Below are 19,009 nucleotides of genomic sequence, written 5' to 3'. Positions count from 1 at the left end.
AATGCCTACAATTAAGGATAACAGAAGAAAAGGATCCAGCAAAGGTCACTGAAATGGAACAAAAAAATGTTAGAGATATAAAATTCTCTAGTATCAGAGAAGGCAGGGAATGAGATTTACAAAGGAATTGCCCATAGCGTGAAATGTAAGGAGATAAAGAGAATGACTACTCACTCTTGGTATTAGCAATTAGAATTCCATTAATGACATTTTGTTGAGTGTGAGACTTTCAATACAGTGGTGGAAGACTGGGAAGGGGAGGGTGCTTATATCATAAACATGGTGGAAATTGAAAAAAGTGTATGTAGACCTATTCTTCCAGGAGGTTTAGAGATGATGGAATTGTTGTTTGGTATGATCGGGGTGGAGGGACTGCTTAAAAGGGAAGATCCCAGAGGAGGAAGGAGATAGTAAGATGGGGCACAGAAATAGGGGGTCAGAGAGGAAAGAGTTGCTTTCACTGAGCTGAAAGAGGATAAGTTACAGGAACTTACATCAGATGACTTCGGAATTGGTTTAAGATTTGAGGTAATTTGCAGAGTGAGGTGAAAGTACGTTGGGATAGGGAATCTATTTAGGTCATCACTTGTTAGGTCAGAATACCATTTTACAACAGACTTTTTTGTGGTTATTTAAATGCCATTTTCTGGTTTTAAATATGCCAGTTCTTTGTCTCATTAGAAAGAATTGAGCTTGCCTTGCCCCTTCACAACCATTCAGCACTCACACAGATGTATTTCTTTTTCATTAAAAGACCAAATGGATATATAACAACAAAGTGAAAGAGCTTTATACCAATTGTCTAAATAGAATATTTATGAATAGTACTTTTTAGAAAAGTGCTGGAAAAATGGTTTTTCACTATTTTCCTATAACATTTATAGTAACTTGATGAATAATGAATGGGAATAATTTATAAAAGCTATATTCTTCACTCAAATAGAACATTTGTTTATACTCCTACATAACAGTTACATCATGGCTATATTTCACATAAAGAGCCATATATTTTTAACGTAAATGTTGCTAAATTAGTTTCATTCAACAGAGTCATAGAATCTTGATGTTTTAAGGGACCTCAAAGGACAGGATGTTCTAGGACATCCCTGAGAAGCATGCAGCTACACACTGCTTCACTTCTATTTAAATTGTACATTCAGATGATCATGAGCCATACTAGAATATAGTCTAAGAAATGAACAAGTTGAGTAGCAGGATCAGAACCATTTCCACATCTCAGTGTGCTTTTTATATATGCATACCCGAAAATATGTAGAAATGAATTTTATTTTGTAATTGAATTTTGCAGTACAGCGGGCAGATTGCATTTTTAAAAGACTAACCTTCAGCATTCAGAAAAAAGTAGATGGATGAAAGCATTTCTAAGGAGAAACTCAAGTTTCAGTCAGTATTTTAAATAGACACATCCTGACTCCCTTCACAGATTGCCATTGACCATATGGTAACTGCAGACATGCCTCAAAATAAAACAGCCATATGTAGATTTTCAAATACTGACCTCATCCCTAGAGAGCCATATTTATCTAGAAGAGCATTTCAAACCATATCAAGTAAAATTACGGTTTGTGTCATGTTAGAAAAGTAGGAGAATCTGCCTAATGAAAAACAATCACAAATTAAAACCAAAGATGCCAAGGAAATAAGGTTAGATACCCACAGACATCTAAAAGCTAAGGCATCTGGAGAAATGTCTTTCAAATTCTCCTTGTCTGGTCGTTATATGCAGTAGGATAATACATAGAAGAAGCATTAAAAGCTCTCTTGTGTCTGGTTGTGAACATAGATTGAGTGAAATTGCTTAGGGGATGATTAGTTGGAGTGCTGTTCTCAGGCTCGCAGGCACCGAATGCAAATACTGGTCTACTATACCGGTATTTTTCTGGTTCCTGCCATACAATTTCTTGAGTGGGACATAAGGAATTCACTTCTCTATTTCCTCTAACAATTGTTTTCTGTTGAAATTCTGCCACAGTTTTTCAGAACTCTTAGATTTGTAGGCATGTGCCTATGCATTGCATAGAAACATGGAAGTAGGAACAGAATTATTGTAGCAGTTAGAAAAAAAACGTACTTATATCTTCAGCGATATCTCATTTTCTTCATCCAAGTAGGCGTGGAGAAGAGGTCAGAAAGGGGGATGAGCAACTAAAGGTCTGCAAATAATAAGAGATTCTATAATGGTGATCATTGTAACTATAAAACATCTTTTTTCTGTGTGTGTGTGTGTGTGTGTATACATATATACATATGTACACATATATATTTTATAGATATATACACGTGTGTGTATGTACGTGCACATAAGAGAAAAAGGAACATGTTAACACCCTCATAGTATACAGGCAAGCCCAGTTCCCACAGGCATTGTGTTATTCTAGCAGATCTCTCATGTCCCAAGTTTTATTTAAATCTGTGGGCTCAGGGATATGCTCTGTGCCTCAAGTTAATAAAATAATATTAATGTTTCTAAATGTTCATTGAGAGCTTTCCTTTTCCTTTGCTTTCCTTTTGATGTAGTAGTATTTTATTGGGTTTCATTGAGTGATGAGTTGTGTTCTAGGTGTAATGCTATCCTTCAGGTTTATCTTAAATTAAAATTGTGATCCTAAAGGAAATTACCCTCATAATGAGCCAGAAACTCTGAAAATTGCACTTTGCCATAAAAAAGGTCACTGATCCTTCCGAACTGATCTTTATAACGCATGAATCAATGTAAACCACGTCTTTTATACAGCTGAGTCCCTCGCTTATGTATCACTGGACCTATAAGTAGATATTTGTGAAAATTTGTCACAACCAGACACAAGAGAGCTTTTAATGCTTCTTCTATGTATTATCCTACTGCATATAACAACCAGGCAAGGAGAATTTGAAAGACATTTCTCCAGATGCCTTAGCTTTTAGATGTCATATTTTTATTTCTGATAAGTTAGAAGATATGCTATTCGGAGCCAGATTTATGAGTAGTTTTTGGAAGTTATTTGAACTTACTCAGAGTTATCAATCTCTCCTACCTTTCCAGGTTACCTCATTTTGTTCTTTTTCAGATTTGCTATGAGTAACAAGATGAGCCTTTAAAAGTAAAAGCTTAAAATTTTATCTTCAGTAAAAGTGATCAATTCCGTATGGAAATCCAATAGCTTTTTTTTAAATTAAAATTAATGTACCAGCTTGTTAATGGACATAAATTTCCTTTTCAGTATTTATTTTAGGTATTGATCTGAGGTTGGGGTATTTAGTTAGCTGCTTTAGGCCATAAAATATTTTGGGCAAAAGAAAAGAGATTGTTTTGGTACTGGGCTGTTCCTAGCACATCTTTCTAGAATAAATGAAGCAATGTTTATGCCAGTTAACCGGTCTTCCTATTAAGTTGTATTTGGGAAATACAGTGATTATATTTTGTCATTTGTGTTTTACATTTTCTTGATGGATATTTTCTTCTGAATTTTGTAGATTAAAACAAGAAGACTAAAGGACATATCTAATGAAGTTTTTTGTTGTTGTTGTTTGTGTTTTTTTTTTTTTTTTTTTTTTCATTAAAAATCCAGGCTTTTGTTCATCCTTGCTGTGTAGGTCAACCTTTCTGCTAAGGTCTTCGGAAGTGACTGGTGTTTTTTTGTTAACTCAAAGCAAGCTCAGCAGCTACACAAAACTTTTTTGGAAAGACCTTAATTGCCAAGAGAGCGAGTGTATAAAGCAGCCCTAAGTGAGATTTTATTTATATGCTGATGTAGGATACTTTTGGATTGCAGCCCTGAGCAAAATAGATTCTTGAATCCCTCTTCCACCCTGTGGCCTCCAGGGTCCAGTGCACCAGCTCTCTTGGATTCAGCGACCAATGTTTATAGAGCTCCCTTGCAAGCTTTGTGTGTTGTGTTCATGGCTTAGTACAGACATTTTAAATCTCACATGTCTTAGTGTATCTGAACAAATGGAAGATGCAGTTATTATCCTGTTCCCTTTTTCCACAGCATTTACATTCTGCCATAAGTGTTATTTATTTTTGGAGTTAAACCTTTATAAGTGAAAGATGTGAGTCTTGGAAAAATCCGTATTTTGAATCAGCTCTTCATTTCCGTGAACCCAGTACTCTACTTCCTACCCTGTTTTGGAGAACTTAGTACTAAATTCTTTTTATAGAATATCTTTATTTCTTACTCTATATTTTATGACTAACGTGGATTTTTTTAAACACATAGGAGACCAAGATCTCTCCTTCCCATCGCCTTTTTTTTGTTGTTGTTGCTGCTGGTGGTAATTGGAGAGTGGGCAAAGAGATAAGAGTGTGGGGCAGGAGAACTACTTTAGAATTAGCGAATACATTTACAGCCTCATATGTTTGGTTCATTTTTAAATCTAGTTCTTGGCTATTTTTGGAATAATGATGAGTTTTTGAAAACCATGCTGACAGAAATCAGTCTATTTTCTTTAAGATGTTATATTTCAAGGTACCACCTATGTTTGCAACAATCATGCTTCCAGGATCTGGCAGGACATTTGTAATTTTTCAACATTCTGCCCTACTGTAAAATTATGAGCTGTTTAATTCGGCCTGATTTTTATCTTTTTGGTATCTCCATTCATGGTAACTATCAGGTATAAAACCAAATAGAAAAAGAAGGAACACTAAAAAATGCATGAATCCTGATTAGATTTTCATCTTTATTCTCAGTGGTACTTATTTGTTGAATGCTTAAATCTAAAAACAGAAAATGCTAATAGAATATTATTCAAATATTCATATAAAATTTAAATATCCATATGAATACACACTTTTTAAACCAAGGAAAGTATTACTGTTTAGAGTTATCCTTTATATATCTTAAAAAATGTTCTGATGTAATAGAGATATAGGAATATTTAAATTCTCAGGAGTCTACACATAATCTAAAATGAAGACAGGCAATGGGATAATTCTAATTTTTCTGTGGTTGTATGAATAGTTTGACAGTATATGCCATTGAATTTGATAGAACTGCCATTCATTATAAGTGCCTGTGGCATAGGTATTATTGATTTATCACCTAGTGGTTTATTAGTAATCTGTATAGGAATGTTCTGTTTATTATAAAAGAAATAGAAATTATAAGTGTATCATTTATTTTTTTATGTTAATGGAGCTCTTTGAATTGTATTTTTGTGGAATCTTAAAAGTAAAGATACTTTATTTGTTTATCTAGAAAGAAAACCCATGTGATTTATTGACAATTTTTCATTTAAAACTTTCTACTTCTATTCATCTATGGAGAAATTCTAGAGAGCCGATAAATGAAATAATAGCTTCATTATTTGAGTTTTGGTGCAGTACTTCACATGCATTACCACTTTTAATCATCACCATATAACTGTGAAGTACATGTTATCTTATCTGTGGCATGTGAGGCTCAGAGAGAGTAAGGAACCTGCCCAAGGTCACACAGCTTCAACATAGCTAAGCTAAATTCAGATCTAGCTGATTTGACTCCCTGATTTGGAGACTCTTGGTCCCTGTGCTATCCAGCATTACTTATGGTTGCAGAATCCTTCAGTAGATGCAAGTCATACATAGTCCTAGATCTTAGTGTGTAATAGAAAATTTGGGTAGGTGAGAGACTTTTTATATCACTAAGAATGACAACTTGTTATGAAAATACTGCAAAAGACCATTAGGTTAAGAGTATATATATTCTTTCACTTAAAAATTGCTTTGTCCAAAGACAGTATTGTTAAGAATATAGTTTAAGAAAACCGTTCACTTATTTTTAAAAAAGGATATCTCCCTTAGCTCAAGAAAGACTGTCTAATGTAGTAATTTTTAATATTTTTTTCCTCCGCAACATACCATATTCCCATGGCTGTTAGGAACTTCAGAGGTCTTGTTTGAGAATTGCTGGGCTAGATGGTGCGTTTTATGATTGCCATCATTTATGTAGATACCTTTAATGAAAGAAATATTTTAGAATTAAGATAAAACCAAAGTTTTGGGGGAAAACCAGGATTTTAGTAGTATAAAGCCCCATTATCATCTCCTCTTATAAATAGGAAAAAAGTCTTTGCTTTAGCAACCTAGAATAATAATGACTGGATTAACACAGTCATTGCATATAGGCCTTAATGTACCATGATCAGCTCATAAGCACGCATCTATAGACAACTAGCCCAACACAACATCTTGGCAAATTGATTGCCTTAGAAGGATCTCAGAATGTATTGGCATAAATGCCAGACTGTGAAGGAATGATTGAGCCACATGGGGTTGAATTTATCAGTAGCAGCAGTCCATTCTTCCAAACAAAACATGTGCCAAGCACCAGCTTGTAATCACAAACATCATCTGCCGCATATTGAAGAGGAAAACAGCATAGATATGCTCAGGATCTTAGTGATGGTTTATAATTAATCACAACATTGTTTAGCAACTCGCAGTGTATTCAGATTGCTTTATTCTTGAGTTCTCAATAACCATTATTTGCTCTGGTTCTTTCTCCTTCCTTCCCTTCCCTCCTTTTCCCTCATATTCATTAAACATATATTTATTGAATTTTTTCTGTTTGCATGACCTTAGGCTAAGTACAGTGGGAAGCAAAATGATAAAGTAGAGATGAAACCTGAGCCATTCACCCCACCCCATGTAATTCAGTGTGGAAGAAACATCAGCTACCTACCCTGCAAAACAAATTAGCCAGCAGTGAGAGCATAAGAGAGGTATAAAACTGACAGCATGATTCAGATGACAGAATATCCTCTTTTGGGAACAGGGGTGACCTCATAGAACAGGAACATTGTAAGAGACAGAGATATAAAAATATGAGGCTTCTTTCTGTAAAACAGGTTGCCCCAAGATTGTTGAAGTATATAGCGTATTAGAGAAGAAGTATTGTGAGATAAATCTGGAAAGATAGTCTGGGACAGGTGTGTGCCCTTTATCAGATAGGCCCTAGTGGGTCTGTTACAGAAGATTTTGAGCAGGTAAGTGAAGTAAGTGATCGGTGGTATGCGTTAGGGTGATGGCAGTGTGGAGAGGCTGAATTGATCCAGTGGAGACCATATATAAGGCTTTGTCACTGAATACAGAATGTATTTCTTAGTCATTGTTAGTGTTCTTCAAAAAACCGAACCAATAGGAGAACTGTGGGGGAGGGGAGAGTGCGGGGAGGAAGATTGATTTATTATATGGAATGGACCTCACATGGTTATGGAGGCTGAGGAGGTATCGTCATCTGCCCACTGCAAGCTGCAGACCCAGGAGAGTGATGGTGTAAGTCTCCGCCTGAGGGCAGAAGACCAATGTGCCAACTCAAATAGGTGGACTGAGAGAACAGACTCTGTTCTCTTTTTGTCTTTTTGTTCTATTTAGACCCTCAGTGGATTGGATGATGCCCTCCCACATTGGGGAGGGCAGTGTGCTTTCCTCAGTGTACCTATTCAGATGTTCGTCTTATTCAGAAACACCCTCATAGAAACACCCAGAAATATTGTTTAACTAAATATCTGGTCACTCTGTGACCCAGTCAAGTTGACATATAAAATTAGCACCTACTGTATGCCAGGAAGTTTGTTATCTCTAATCCTGATAATGGCCAGTGCCACTACTGTACCCACGTAGCTGAAGAGAAGATAGAGGCTTAGTGAGGTTGAGTAACCTGCTGAAAAGCTCCCAGTGGCCAAGCAGTGGAGTTGTAATTTCAGGCCTGGTCTGTGGATTCACTGCCATCCTCTGCCCTGTGCTGTCTCACCTATGAGCTGGCTGAGAGTCCAGCTGGGGCAGCAGAGAGCTGGGGAGCCACAGACAGCACAGATACAAAAACAAAAGAAAAATTTCTGATGTTTTGTGGAAAGAAAAGAGGCACACATACATTCATTTTCATTAGAATTTAGCAACTTGTTGGCTATGGAAAGTAGGAAAAGGGAATGAATAGCCAAATGCCAAGTTTTTAATCTTGATTAATAGCACATAAGGTAAAGAACAAGTTTGAGATGAGAAATGATGACTTCTGTTTTATATGTACTTGAGCTGGCATGCCTTTTCTGGGTCCTTCCCTAGGCCTGAATCCTTGCTTTATATGTACCTCCGTTAGAGCACTTAAGCTATTGTGGAGTAGCTTATTTTATTTCTGTGGGTGACTCCCTCCCCACCCCGATATTAGGAGCTCCTCTGAGACTCCTGGTGTTCCTGTACCTAGCACAGAGTAGGCTCACAGAATGTGCTTCACGCATGTTATGTAGGCTAGGAGCATTTGGTCACAGAGGCAGGAGGGAACAGTGGAAGTCCAAGGAAGAAGACCTTTTGAAATGCATGTTGTGAAACTATAACTTGGACCCAACTAGAGATGAATGAAAGACTTCCCCAGCAGCACGGAGGGCCTGCTTCACAGACACACTGAATTTATCATGAAACAAGTGTGTCCATTTTCCTAATTATTTGCAAATGATGCTCACCTCCCTGGAGATGGGAATGGTGGAGGGAGTAGAGTAAAATGAATGTTCTGAAACCAGTTAACTCTGGAGTTAAGGCTTGAGACTGTGGCAAGTGAGGCTATGAAAAAGAGAAAAAGAGGAGGTTGAGGGATTAGAGTCTTGAGCACAGACCATGTTTATTACTGTAGCTTCAAAGTGCTTCAGTTCTGTTCTGTTATACTGTTCACAATTGTTGATTTTTTTGTGCTAAGGAAAATCAGCTTAAGTATGCATATAAAACTTCCTGTCATTTATTGATGAACAAGAAGGTAGCTCAACTCCTAGCTCTACATGCTTACTGGTTTGTCACCTTGGGAAATCACGTGATCCCTTTGTGCTTCCTTTGCTCATTAACACCAAATGCTCTCACCTACTTATGGCTCTTCTGATGATGAAAATTGGCTCATAAGACATGAAGAGCTATTGAAATACTAGAAAACCCATTGGGATTTGAGCAGATGCCTTGAAATCCTCATTGATCTGTTGGTGTCACTGTGGTTGGCACACGTCCTCCCTTCCCGAAGGCCTGTGGAGCGTGAGAACTGCGTCCTCTAGTTGTATCAGGAGAGGACTGTGGTGTTGGGTTCTTACTGAGCTTGTTTGCAGCCCAGTCATGGAGTCCCAAACTGGGGAGCAGGGAGGGTGCTATCTGAAGCCGAGCAGTGATTCTTGTGCTCCCACTGAGGGCCCTGCTTGTCTCCACAGAGCATCTTCCCTTTGACAAATAATTTAGTCTGTGAAGACTCAGCAGTGGAGAAGCCGCCTACAGTTTGCATCTTGGAATTCATTAGTCATCATGTGTTCTACTTCTTCTTTAAGTTTTCTTTAGTACATGGCAAAATCCACAAACAAAAACAAAAGGAAAGGGAAGAATAAGAGCACGGAAAATCTTGAAGAGATTCCAAGGGTCCTGCATCCTCGACAGTTCTCACATGATAATCTTGCAGCTGATTTCATCAGTCCAGTTTAATCAAATATTGTTGTTGCATCTAGTCAATAACTCCTTTGTGCCCTTATTTCAGCGAAGGTTATGGTCTTCAAATGTTTGAATTTTCTCCTTCCCAATCATTTCACTGTGTCAGCCCTATTGACATAGTTTATTTGTAAAGGTGTGTGTGTGTGTGTGTTTGTGTGTGTTATGTTTTAGTATATCCAGTGAGGTATAATTTACATATAATAAATGGTACATAGTTAAGGTTTATATGTTGGTACATTTTGACAGATGTGTACACTGTGAAACTCTCACCACTGTCATGATGGTGACCATGTCCTTGCTCCTTCAAAACTTTCTTTTGTGCTCCTTTTTAACTGTTCCCTGTACAAGCAACTGCTAATCTGCTTTCTTTTGTAAAAAAAAAAAAAAAATTAATGTGTTTTTGAGAGAGAATGGAGGAGGGGCAGAGAGTGAAAGGAAGAGAGAATCCCAAGCCAGTTCTGCACTGTAAGCACAGAGCCCAGCATGGGGCTCTGTCTCACAAATTCGTGAGATCATGACCTGAGCTGAAATCGGGAGTTGGACACTTAACTGACTGGGCCACCTGGGTGCCCCTGATCTATTTTATTTTCTGTCAAAGCATTGAGACTTGGAGGAAAGTTTTTAACTGCAAACTCATTATTTTAAAATAGCTTATAGTATATTCAGGCTATTTTTTGAGTTAGCTTTGGAAGATTCTGTCTTTTAGAGAATTTGCCTATTACATCTAAGATGTTGAATTTGATGCCGTGAAGTTTTTCATAATACCCCTTTATTATTTTTTAAATATCTGTAGAATCTGTATTGATGACACTTCTCTGATCCATGATAACAACTTGTATGTTCTCTTTCTTTTTTCCTGATTGTTCTGTGTATTATCTTCCTATGGCTGTTGTAAAAAATCACTAAAACTTGGTAGCTTAAAACAGTAGAAATTTATTCTCACTGTCTGGTGGCCTCACATTTGAAATTCGTTTCACTGGGTTAAAATCAAGGTGTTGACAGGGTCATGCTCCCTCTAGAGGCTCTAAGGGGACAATTTGTTTTTTTGCTTTTCCAGCTTCTGGTGGAACTGGCATTTCTTGGCTTATGGCTGCATCAGTCCAGTCTCAGTGTTCATGGCGACATTGCTTTCTCCCATCCTGTCCTGATTCTCCCTTTTCCATGTCAGAATCCTTAACTTAATTACATCTGCAAAGTTCTTTTATGCCATCTGAGGTAACATTAGCAAGTTTCAAGGATTAGTTCATATGCATATCTTTTGAGGGGCTATTATTCAGCCTACCACAGTGTGGCTCAAAATTTGTCAATATTATTTATATTACAAAGAACTAACTAGCTTTTGGTTTCATTGATTTTTTTTCCCCTCAACTGTCTTTTTGTCTATTTCCTGGATTTCTATTCTACTCTTTATTATTCTTTTTATCTTGTTTATTTTGGGTTTCATTTGTCCCTCTTTTCCTGGTTTTGTAAAGTGGAAGCCATGGTCACTGCTGTAAATTTTCCTCTGTTTTACATTAGCTCCATTCCACGAAATTTCATTTGGTGTGTTTTCATATTCTTTCAGCTCAAATACTTTCTGATTTCCCTTTGTTTCTCTTTTCCATGGAAATGTATTGTTTAGTGACCAATAAGGAGGGAATTTTCCAGTTCAGTTATTGATTTCTGTATTAATTTCTTTATGGTACAAGAACATTCTTTCTGTGACTTAAATACCTTTAAATTAATTAAGACTGGTTTTAGAGCTGAGAATATAATCTATCTTGCTAAGTATTCCATGACATTTACCGTTCATTTACTGTTGGAAAGAATGTGTATTCTGCTCTTGGTCAGTAGAATGTTGTTTAAATGTCAGCTCAAGTTTGTTGATCATGTTGTTGAAATCTTCTGTATCTTTGCAAATTTTCAGCCTACTTAATTGTGTGAGTTATTGAAAAGAGAATGATGAAATATTTGAGTATGACTTTGGGTTTCTCAATTTCCCCTTGCTGTTGTATCAATTTTTGTTTCATATGTTTTGAAACTCTTATTAAGGGCCTCAACATTTAGGATTGTTATGTCCTCCTGATGAATTAGTCCCTTTGCTGTTACAGGTTGTACTTTCCTGCCTTTTTGCATGTCTGATAATTTTTTATTGTATGCTAGACATTATAAATTTTATCTTACTGTTGAACTTTGTTCTCAGATGCTATTCAATTCCTTGGAAGCAGGGGGGTCTTGATTTTTAAGCTCTTTTGGATGGTACCCAAGCAGTGTTTAATCTGGGTACTTTTGATTACTCTTCCTTACACTCTAGATCTTTCCCTCTGATTGGTACAAACAAGTCCTGGAGTGGAATTCTTTAATCCCTTCCTGCAGCTCTTACTCCTGCCTTGAGTAGTTTCCTCACACATACCCACTCAATGGAGGAATACCCAAGGGGGACTGCAGATCTCCATTGTCCCCTCTCTGTGAATTTCTCTCCACTCTGGCACTCCACTCTGGCAAGTCTAGCTGCTTTGGCATCCCTGCATTCTGAGCTGCATCCTTTCAATTCAGGGAGATCACCAGGGTCTGCCTAGCTTCCCCTCTTTGTATTGTGTCCTGGAAACTTTTTTTGAGGCATTAAGCTTGGGCAGTCTTTGTTGGGTTCACTTCTTTTGTTTCCTGAATCTCAGAGGTCACTATCCTTTGTTGCCTGTTACCCATTATCATGAGAACTATTGTCCAATACATTTTTCATGACTTTTAGTTGGTTTCAAGTTGAAGGCAAATCTGGTAACCATCACTCCCATCTTGTGTGGAAGTGGAAATCAGGAGCTGGATTTTATTCAGAGTGAGTTCTAGTGCATTTTTAATTACACCTGGAGAAACATCTGTAGGCTTGGCTCATAGACAGCCAATAACAAGAATGGCTACACTTGTAGGACTGTCCTTTTCATCCTTGCCACTGGAGTACCTGCCACACTTGGACAGCCATTGTGAATATTAGTATAAGGTGTTCAGAATGGAGGAAAAGATGAACCTATGTTTGGTTCTTTCATCTGGTGTTTTAGTGTATGTTATATTTTGAGTCCAGTAGGTTTTATTGTGTGGGAATTTGTGTCCAAAGACAAATAACTTTTTAAAAATTGTAAAATGTTTGTATACACTAAATGTTTTTAATTATAAAAATCAAATATAATAAGTAGAGCATGACATTTTAAATTTTCACTTACAAACATTCAACCAATTAATATGTTTGATCTTTTTCTTCTGCTTCATATCTTCTGTGATACAAAAATTAATGATAGTTTGCATTTAAGTCAATTTTAGTGCCTAATAAAGCTGGTTTATAATTTTAATGAAAGGAAATTCCTTCCTTTTATTTATGCATAATCAGATGTGCACTACCGTGACCAGAATTTATCTGTATATTAAAGCCATTCTAATAACAGAACAGCTATTGTTTATTTTTAGCAGGAAATCAAAACCAAAAAAAAAGCTAAAAAACTCAGAATTTTAAAAACTAGGAAATAAATATGTGACATTTATACAATAGTATATATCTTGTTATTTATACAAGTCAAACTTTAATCCTAATTTGTCCTAATTTTCTCTTTATTTTTCTTTCTCCTAAAATCATTATTACCTAGTCTGTCCATCAAATCATGGAACAGTTTAATAGTGAAAGTAGGCACAGCTGCCCACAGATTATAATAGATTCCTTGCAAAACACTGGTTTCTCATCTATGGAGGTTTAGTACTAAAAGCTGAAAAAGGGGTTTTATTTTTGTGTTGTCATCATTGTTTTAAATTTTCCATGGTACACAAAGTAAGTGATAATATTTTTCACTTAATTTTTTTTTATTTATGGAAATTGGTGTATCATTTTATGATGCTGTGTGTGTGTTTTTCATGTTGTGGCTCATTTACAGATAGCTGAATTTGCAGGCGAACCTGCTACCTTTCAGTCAACTGATCCAGATATATTTCAGTATTGTCACAGTAAAGCTTTGAAAATCTACCTATTTCAGCTTTTCTGATACACTAGGTTTAAAACTGCTTTACTTTAAACTAAAACATTTGACATTAAAATACTTTCACCCTCCTTTCTAAAGGGGTTGTCACTGCATTAAGCTTTGAATGACCATAAATGCTTCTCTGTCCGTATCCTGTCTTACCATTTCAGGACAAAATCATTTGCAATAAATCAAGTTTTTCATGTGGTTTTAATCACATGCATGTAGACATGAATATTTTCAATCTGATAATGTTCAGTTCTAATTAATACCCTGGCTCAACATCCCATGTTAACTTTTATTGCCAAGACAACAGCATATTTTATTCCATTTTTGTGAACTGGGATATTAGATTTCCTAAAGGTTGCGGAAATGGTAAAATTTCCTTGGATTTTGAACTTGACTTGGTTTAGAGTTTACTAATGAAACTTGGCCTCCAGGAAGAATTCCTCTAATTAAGCAATTAACATTCCAGTAATCCTAGGCCATCTCTTCTAACAGCGGGAATACCATAGGTCCTGGGAGTCAACCCTGGCCCCATGAGGACACTGTATAGAATGCCTCTTCAAGCTAAGGTAAAGGTGTGCTTGAAGTACTTCTGGGACTAGAAGGGGCAGTTTTAATAATTATGCCCAGACCATAGACGTCAATAAGGTTAGTTATCTTACATATGACCTCTGTGGTTCATATCTGCAGCTTTCCAAAATTGATCTAGTGTTCTGACATAGAGACCAAGGCATCTGTGCCATTTTGAAAGCCCATTTGTATTTTAAAAAGATCACTGAATGCCCGTTAGGGAACTATTCAAAATCTAGAAAAAAATATATTTATATATTTATTTATACCCCTATGTAATTTTTTTCTTTTATTATCTTTTGGGTAGCATTTATTAATAGTATACATCATATAAACCATAACCAAGTCTGATATCTTGCCCAAATTTCTTAACTTTAATTGAATAGGTTGGAAAGAATTTTGTTGCTTAAGTCAAATAAATTGGAATGAATTCTGTTCCTTGTTTAATTGTTTTTAATGAATGCCATTCTTTTGGTTGATTAAAGCAATTTGCCAGTGACTTTGTAAGTTGTCCCACATTGAATGGATTTTAAATAATAATTGCCAAGAAAGTGGGAAAATGAAGAGTAGTTAATGCAGTTTGTAGGGATTTAAGGAAGAATAATTACTGACAGTTCCAATTATGTAGGTCTTCCTAGAACCCATAAATTGCTTTAACTTCAGTTGTTCCTTGTTGCTTTTACAGTTTAAACTCAAATATATACTAAATCTGTTTTAGAAAATACACCGTGCCCAGATTTCTGTAAAAGTATATACGTTCTATTTTATAATGCCCAGTTATGTTGACTTCACAGAGATTTGGGGAAATTAATCCTAATGGGAACAATGACTGTGGGAGCTGAAAATAATAGATGTGTCCTTCTTTTTCTTTCTTTTTTAAAAAAGCTGGACCTGTGATCTGCAGAATGCTGAGTTATCCCCCAACTCGCCGAGCTTTAATTGTGGGTTGTGGTCTGCAAATGTTCCAACAGCTCTCAGGCATTAACACCATCATGTATGTATTTCTTTCCTGGCTTTTTACTGAAAAGGAATTGTGAAGGAATTATTTTACATGGAAAAAAAAAAAAAGAATAGGACTTTTGGTGTTTTGTTGTATTAATTGTGTAGGATCCTCCTTTTGGAAGATACTTTGCAATTTTTAATCCTGTCGATGTGTGGTTTAGAAGGAGGTGATTTATATTGTTATATTTTATTGCCTTATTTGATATCATAAATTTTTTCTTGTACATCATCTGGTACTTCTTTATATTCTGAGCTAATGAATGTATCATTTTCATAAGCCATTACTTGATGCTGGTTAGAAAGTGAAACAAAAGGGAATCACCTGGCCTTGCCAGGGATTAATGGGCACTCAGATAACTGGTTCGTTCCTTTTGGGGGCAGTTACAATACAATGTGATGAAAACATTAATAGAAGATGTTTATTACCATCAGAATGGGAAGACACAAAAGTTTCATATTGTCTGGTTTCAGATTAATCCCCAAAGTTGTATGGGTTTGGGAGGTGGAGCAGGATGAATAGGTTGTAGCATGTTTCATTCGTTCAACATTAAACACATTTTTTAATGGCCTATTTTATACGAGACACACAGGAATGAGTAAAGTAGACATGAATAAATTCACATTTTAATATAGAATTTCAAATTGTGATAAGGGCTGGGCAGGACTATTCCAGTCCTCCACAGAAAAGACTTTTAAGATCCTAGGTAATACAACATGAGTTAGAGGAAAGTCATGAGTTTTGCTGAGAAATTAGTTGTTGGGTGAAAACCTGCTACATCTTGGAAAATTCTCCCCCACAACCTATTGGCTAAAATCACTCACCAAAAAATGCAAGTCATGTAAAATTCAAATTTACTTGGTAAACCATTTGTATTTAGGACTCTTGATATTTTCCTTTGAAGTTCCTTGGGACTATGTTTGTTTTCTGGATGAGGTGCACCACAGTGGTTCTGTGTCTGCCATCCTAAGTGTGGTGATGGAACAGAATTGTAATGAGGCTCATACTTTCAAGTAATGCGGTGCAGTGATATCCTATGTGAATGTCTATTTTATCAACCTAACTTAAAATATATTCTCTGTTTCTGTTGTTTGTTCTGCCCTTTTCTAGGCATTTAAATTTGACAAAGTAAATTTTTGTTCTGCTTTATTGTATTCCTATAAAACATCATCAACAGAGCCAACTCTTATTGATGGGTAGTGGCCGAGGCCAGTGTGTTCCTAGTTGAAATGGCTGTCATAGTCCATTCACAGATATCTAGTGTAAACCATGCTGATTAAGGTTTTTAATTTTTTATTTTTTTATTTTTTTATTTTTTTTAAATTTTTTTTTTAACGTTTATTTATTTTTGAGACAGAGAGAGACAGAGCATGAACGGGGGAGGGGCAGAGAGAGAGGGAGACACAGAATCGGAAGCAGGCTCCAGGCTCTGAGCCGTCAGCCCAGAGCCCGACGCGGGGCTCGAACTCGCGGACCGCGAGATCGTGACCTGAGCTGAAGTCGGACGCTTAACCGACTGAGCCACCCAGGCGCCCCAAGGTTTTTAATTTTTTAAAGTTTATTTTATTTTGAGAGAGAGTGAGAGAGATAGTGAGTGGGGGAGGGGCAGAGAGAGAGGGAGACAGAATCCCAAGCAAGCTCCGTGCTGCCAGAATAGAGCCCCATGTAGGGCTCCAACTCACGAATCATGAGCATGCCCTGAGCCGAAATCAAGAGTAGAATGCTTAACTGGCTGAGCCATCCAGGCACCCCAGGGTTTTCAGATTTTAATAAGGCATTTATTTCTCCAAATACTCAGTCTTTTCACAGTGAGATCAAGTGATACGGGTCTAAGAATCCTGATAGTCCTTAAGATTTATGGTAGTCATTATGTGTTTTGCTTATCACAAACTGTACATAATAGAGGTGGCATTGTCAAACAGCTTTTGCTTGCAGTTGAATATTAATCCTGGAAAGTAGGAAGAATAAAATAAGGTAAATGATGGCTCAATTTAGATTGCTTCTACGTGATGCAAAACAGATGGCCAACTCCCTGAAGAAATTAATACGACATTTTAATGTCTGGAGGTTAGAGGGTTAGACACTTAAATGAAAGATGCCTGAGATAAATAACTGCTGGTTATTCATAATACACAGTTTCAAACATTCATATTTTAAGCCCATAAAACTTAATGCAAATCTTTCATTATAACAGACTGCACTACTGTCATCATCTGGATGGAAGATGACTAATCTGGGAGTCATTCCTATAGTGTGTTATCCTTTACTCTTTCTAGTCTGTATTGGTGCGTGTGTCTTTCTCCATTCTTAAGATTCAGTAAATACTATCGTAAGTTTTGTTGCTTCTAATTTAAAATAATTTCTTAACTGGAATCTAGTAGTTTATGTTTTGTTTTTAGTAGAAAATATTAATTACGTATTTTTCTTAGTTTAAAAAATGTCATTTTGTTAATTTGGAGTTCTGTTTTTATGGATATTCCATTATGTGTATTTCATTACTTTTTCTTTCCAGCTTTTTTCCTGCTAAGTGGGAAATAAAGTAGGCAGTGCTCTACAGTATTCACAGCCCAAACCTAATAATCTGTAGACGTTGAAATCTTTTTACAAAGTCTGTCTTTCACCTGGAAGTTTGTGTGAAACTGAAATATGAGGTATTTTGTATTCTATCTCTCACCAAGAAAAGTTCATAGGAAGATCATATGGAAAGATACTGAAAGATAAGTCATTCTTCCAGTTGCATTATATATCTTCCCATGTTTAGTTTTGTCTGTTTTCCCTCATAGAATTTTTGTTTCTATCTCCTTGACCTATTTAGTATCCTACCTCAATCAAGGAAATAGATTTTCTTCTTGTAATATTTAATTTTCACATCCTCTCCAATGAAAAAAAAATATTTTGTGTGTGTGTATGTCTAAGTATTTGTTATTCGTATAACTCACATTTATATCCTAACCTATACCTTATCTGCTATCCTATCAAACAGTGAGCTTCTGAGTTCTTAAAAGCATTACATACTCTAGACACTATATTAAACTCTTAGAAGAAGCAATTTTCTAATAAGACTTTAATCACTTAATTTCAAAACATGTTGAATAGGTTATTTTCTTTTCACAGTAGAGAAAGAACAGAGTACATGGAGTACTAGCTTTCCTAATATAAAAGTGTTGATATTATTGCACTATATCTCACAGACCAATAAAATATTTCCACATGTGTTAAAAAGGAGAGGAGTAATAGATGAAGTTGATGATGATTAATGTGGAGGAAACTTTCTTAAGAAACTCTCATTGTGATCTCTTCTAAGCTCTACTTACAAAGTCAAGAAAATTTCCATTTCCTATCTAACAAATTTTATCTGATGACTACTGATACTTGAACCCTTCCCACATTGTTATTACTACAGCCAAAATGTGTGTATATGTGGGAGGGAAAGAAGGAGAAAAAGTAAGAAAAATAAGGAAAACACCTGGCTGTTTAGAGGTTTGATAGCATGTTGCTTCTTTTGAGCAATTTATAAGCTGTATCTTGATACATTCTTATGAACATGTAATCAGTCCATCTTAGACGGGTGGGAGTTAACAGATTTTTACCTGGGAAGACCACCAAGTGGTTAAATGGCTCACTTTAAGGTTACACAGAAGATCAGTAGTAAAGAGGAGAAGGAAATCCAGAAATTTAAGCTTCTGAGTCAGCTTCAGGTAAAAACAATTGTGAGAGAAAGATTTCTTTTGGGTACTCTGTGCCAGTACTCTACTTTTAACCTATTCTTCTTTTAGATTAAGGTTCCAAGATTTCTCTCTTCCTACTCTTCCCTGTTCTACTAACTCAAAGTGGGAGTGGGAAATAGGCATTTATATTGGATGGGCAGTGATTCTTACTTCTGTAGCTGCATTCCCTTAATCCCCAGGTGATCTCTTCTTCTCTCATATTTACAAGAGATAATAAAGGATTTTGGAAAATATGCCCTTATAGTAATAATGTTAAGGGCTATCCTTCACTGAACACTAAATACCAGATATTCCT

At 36.2% G+C, this 19,009-nt stretch overlaps 1 protein-coding gene across 1 annotated transcript in view; it reads left to right on the top strand.

Annotated features, from left to right (window-relative positions):
* Positions 1–19,009, top strand: part of SLC2A13 (solute carrier family 2 member 13) — a 381,960-nt gene that overhangs the window by 142,724 nt on the left and 220,227 nt on the right. Inside the window, exon 4 of the mRNA XM_007090808.3 lies at positions 14,872–14,980. Coding sequence (XP_007090870.2) covers positions 14,872–14,980 — 109 coding nt within the window. The remainder of the gene's footprint in view (positions 1–14,871; positions 14,981–19,009) is intronic.

Source organism: Panthera tigris, chromosome B4, assembly GCF_018350195.1.
Source record: "Panthera tigris isolate Pti1 chromosome B4, P.tigris_Pti1_mat1.1, whole genome shotgun sequence".
Classification (NCBI taxonomy): Eukaryota; Metazoa; Chordata; class Mammalia; order Carnivora; family Felidae; genus Panthera; species Panthera tigris.
The sequence above is the reverse complement of the archived record's forward strand: the minus strand, read 5'-3'. Positions and strand labels throughout refer to the sequence as shown.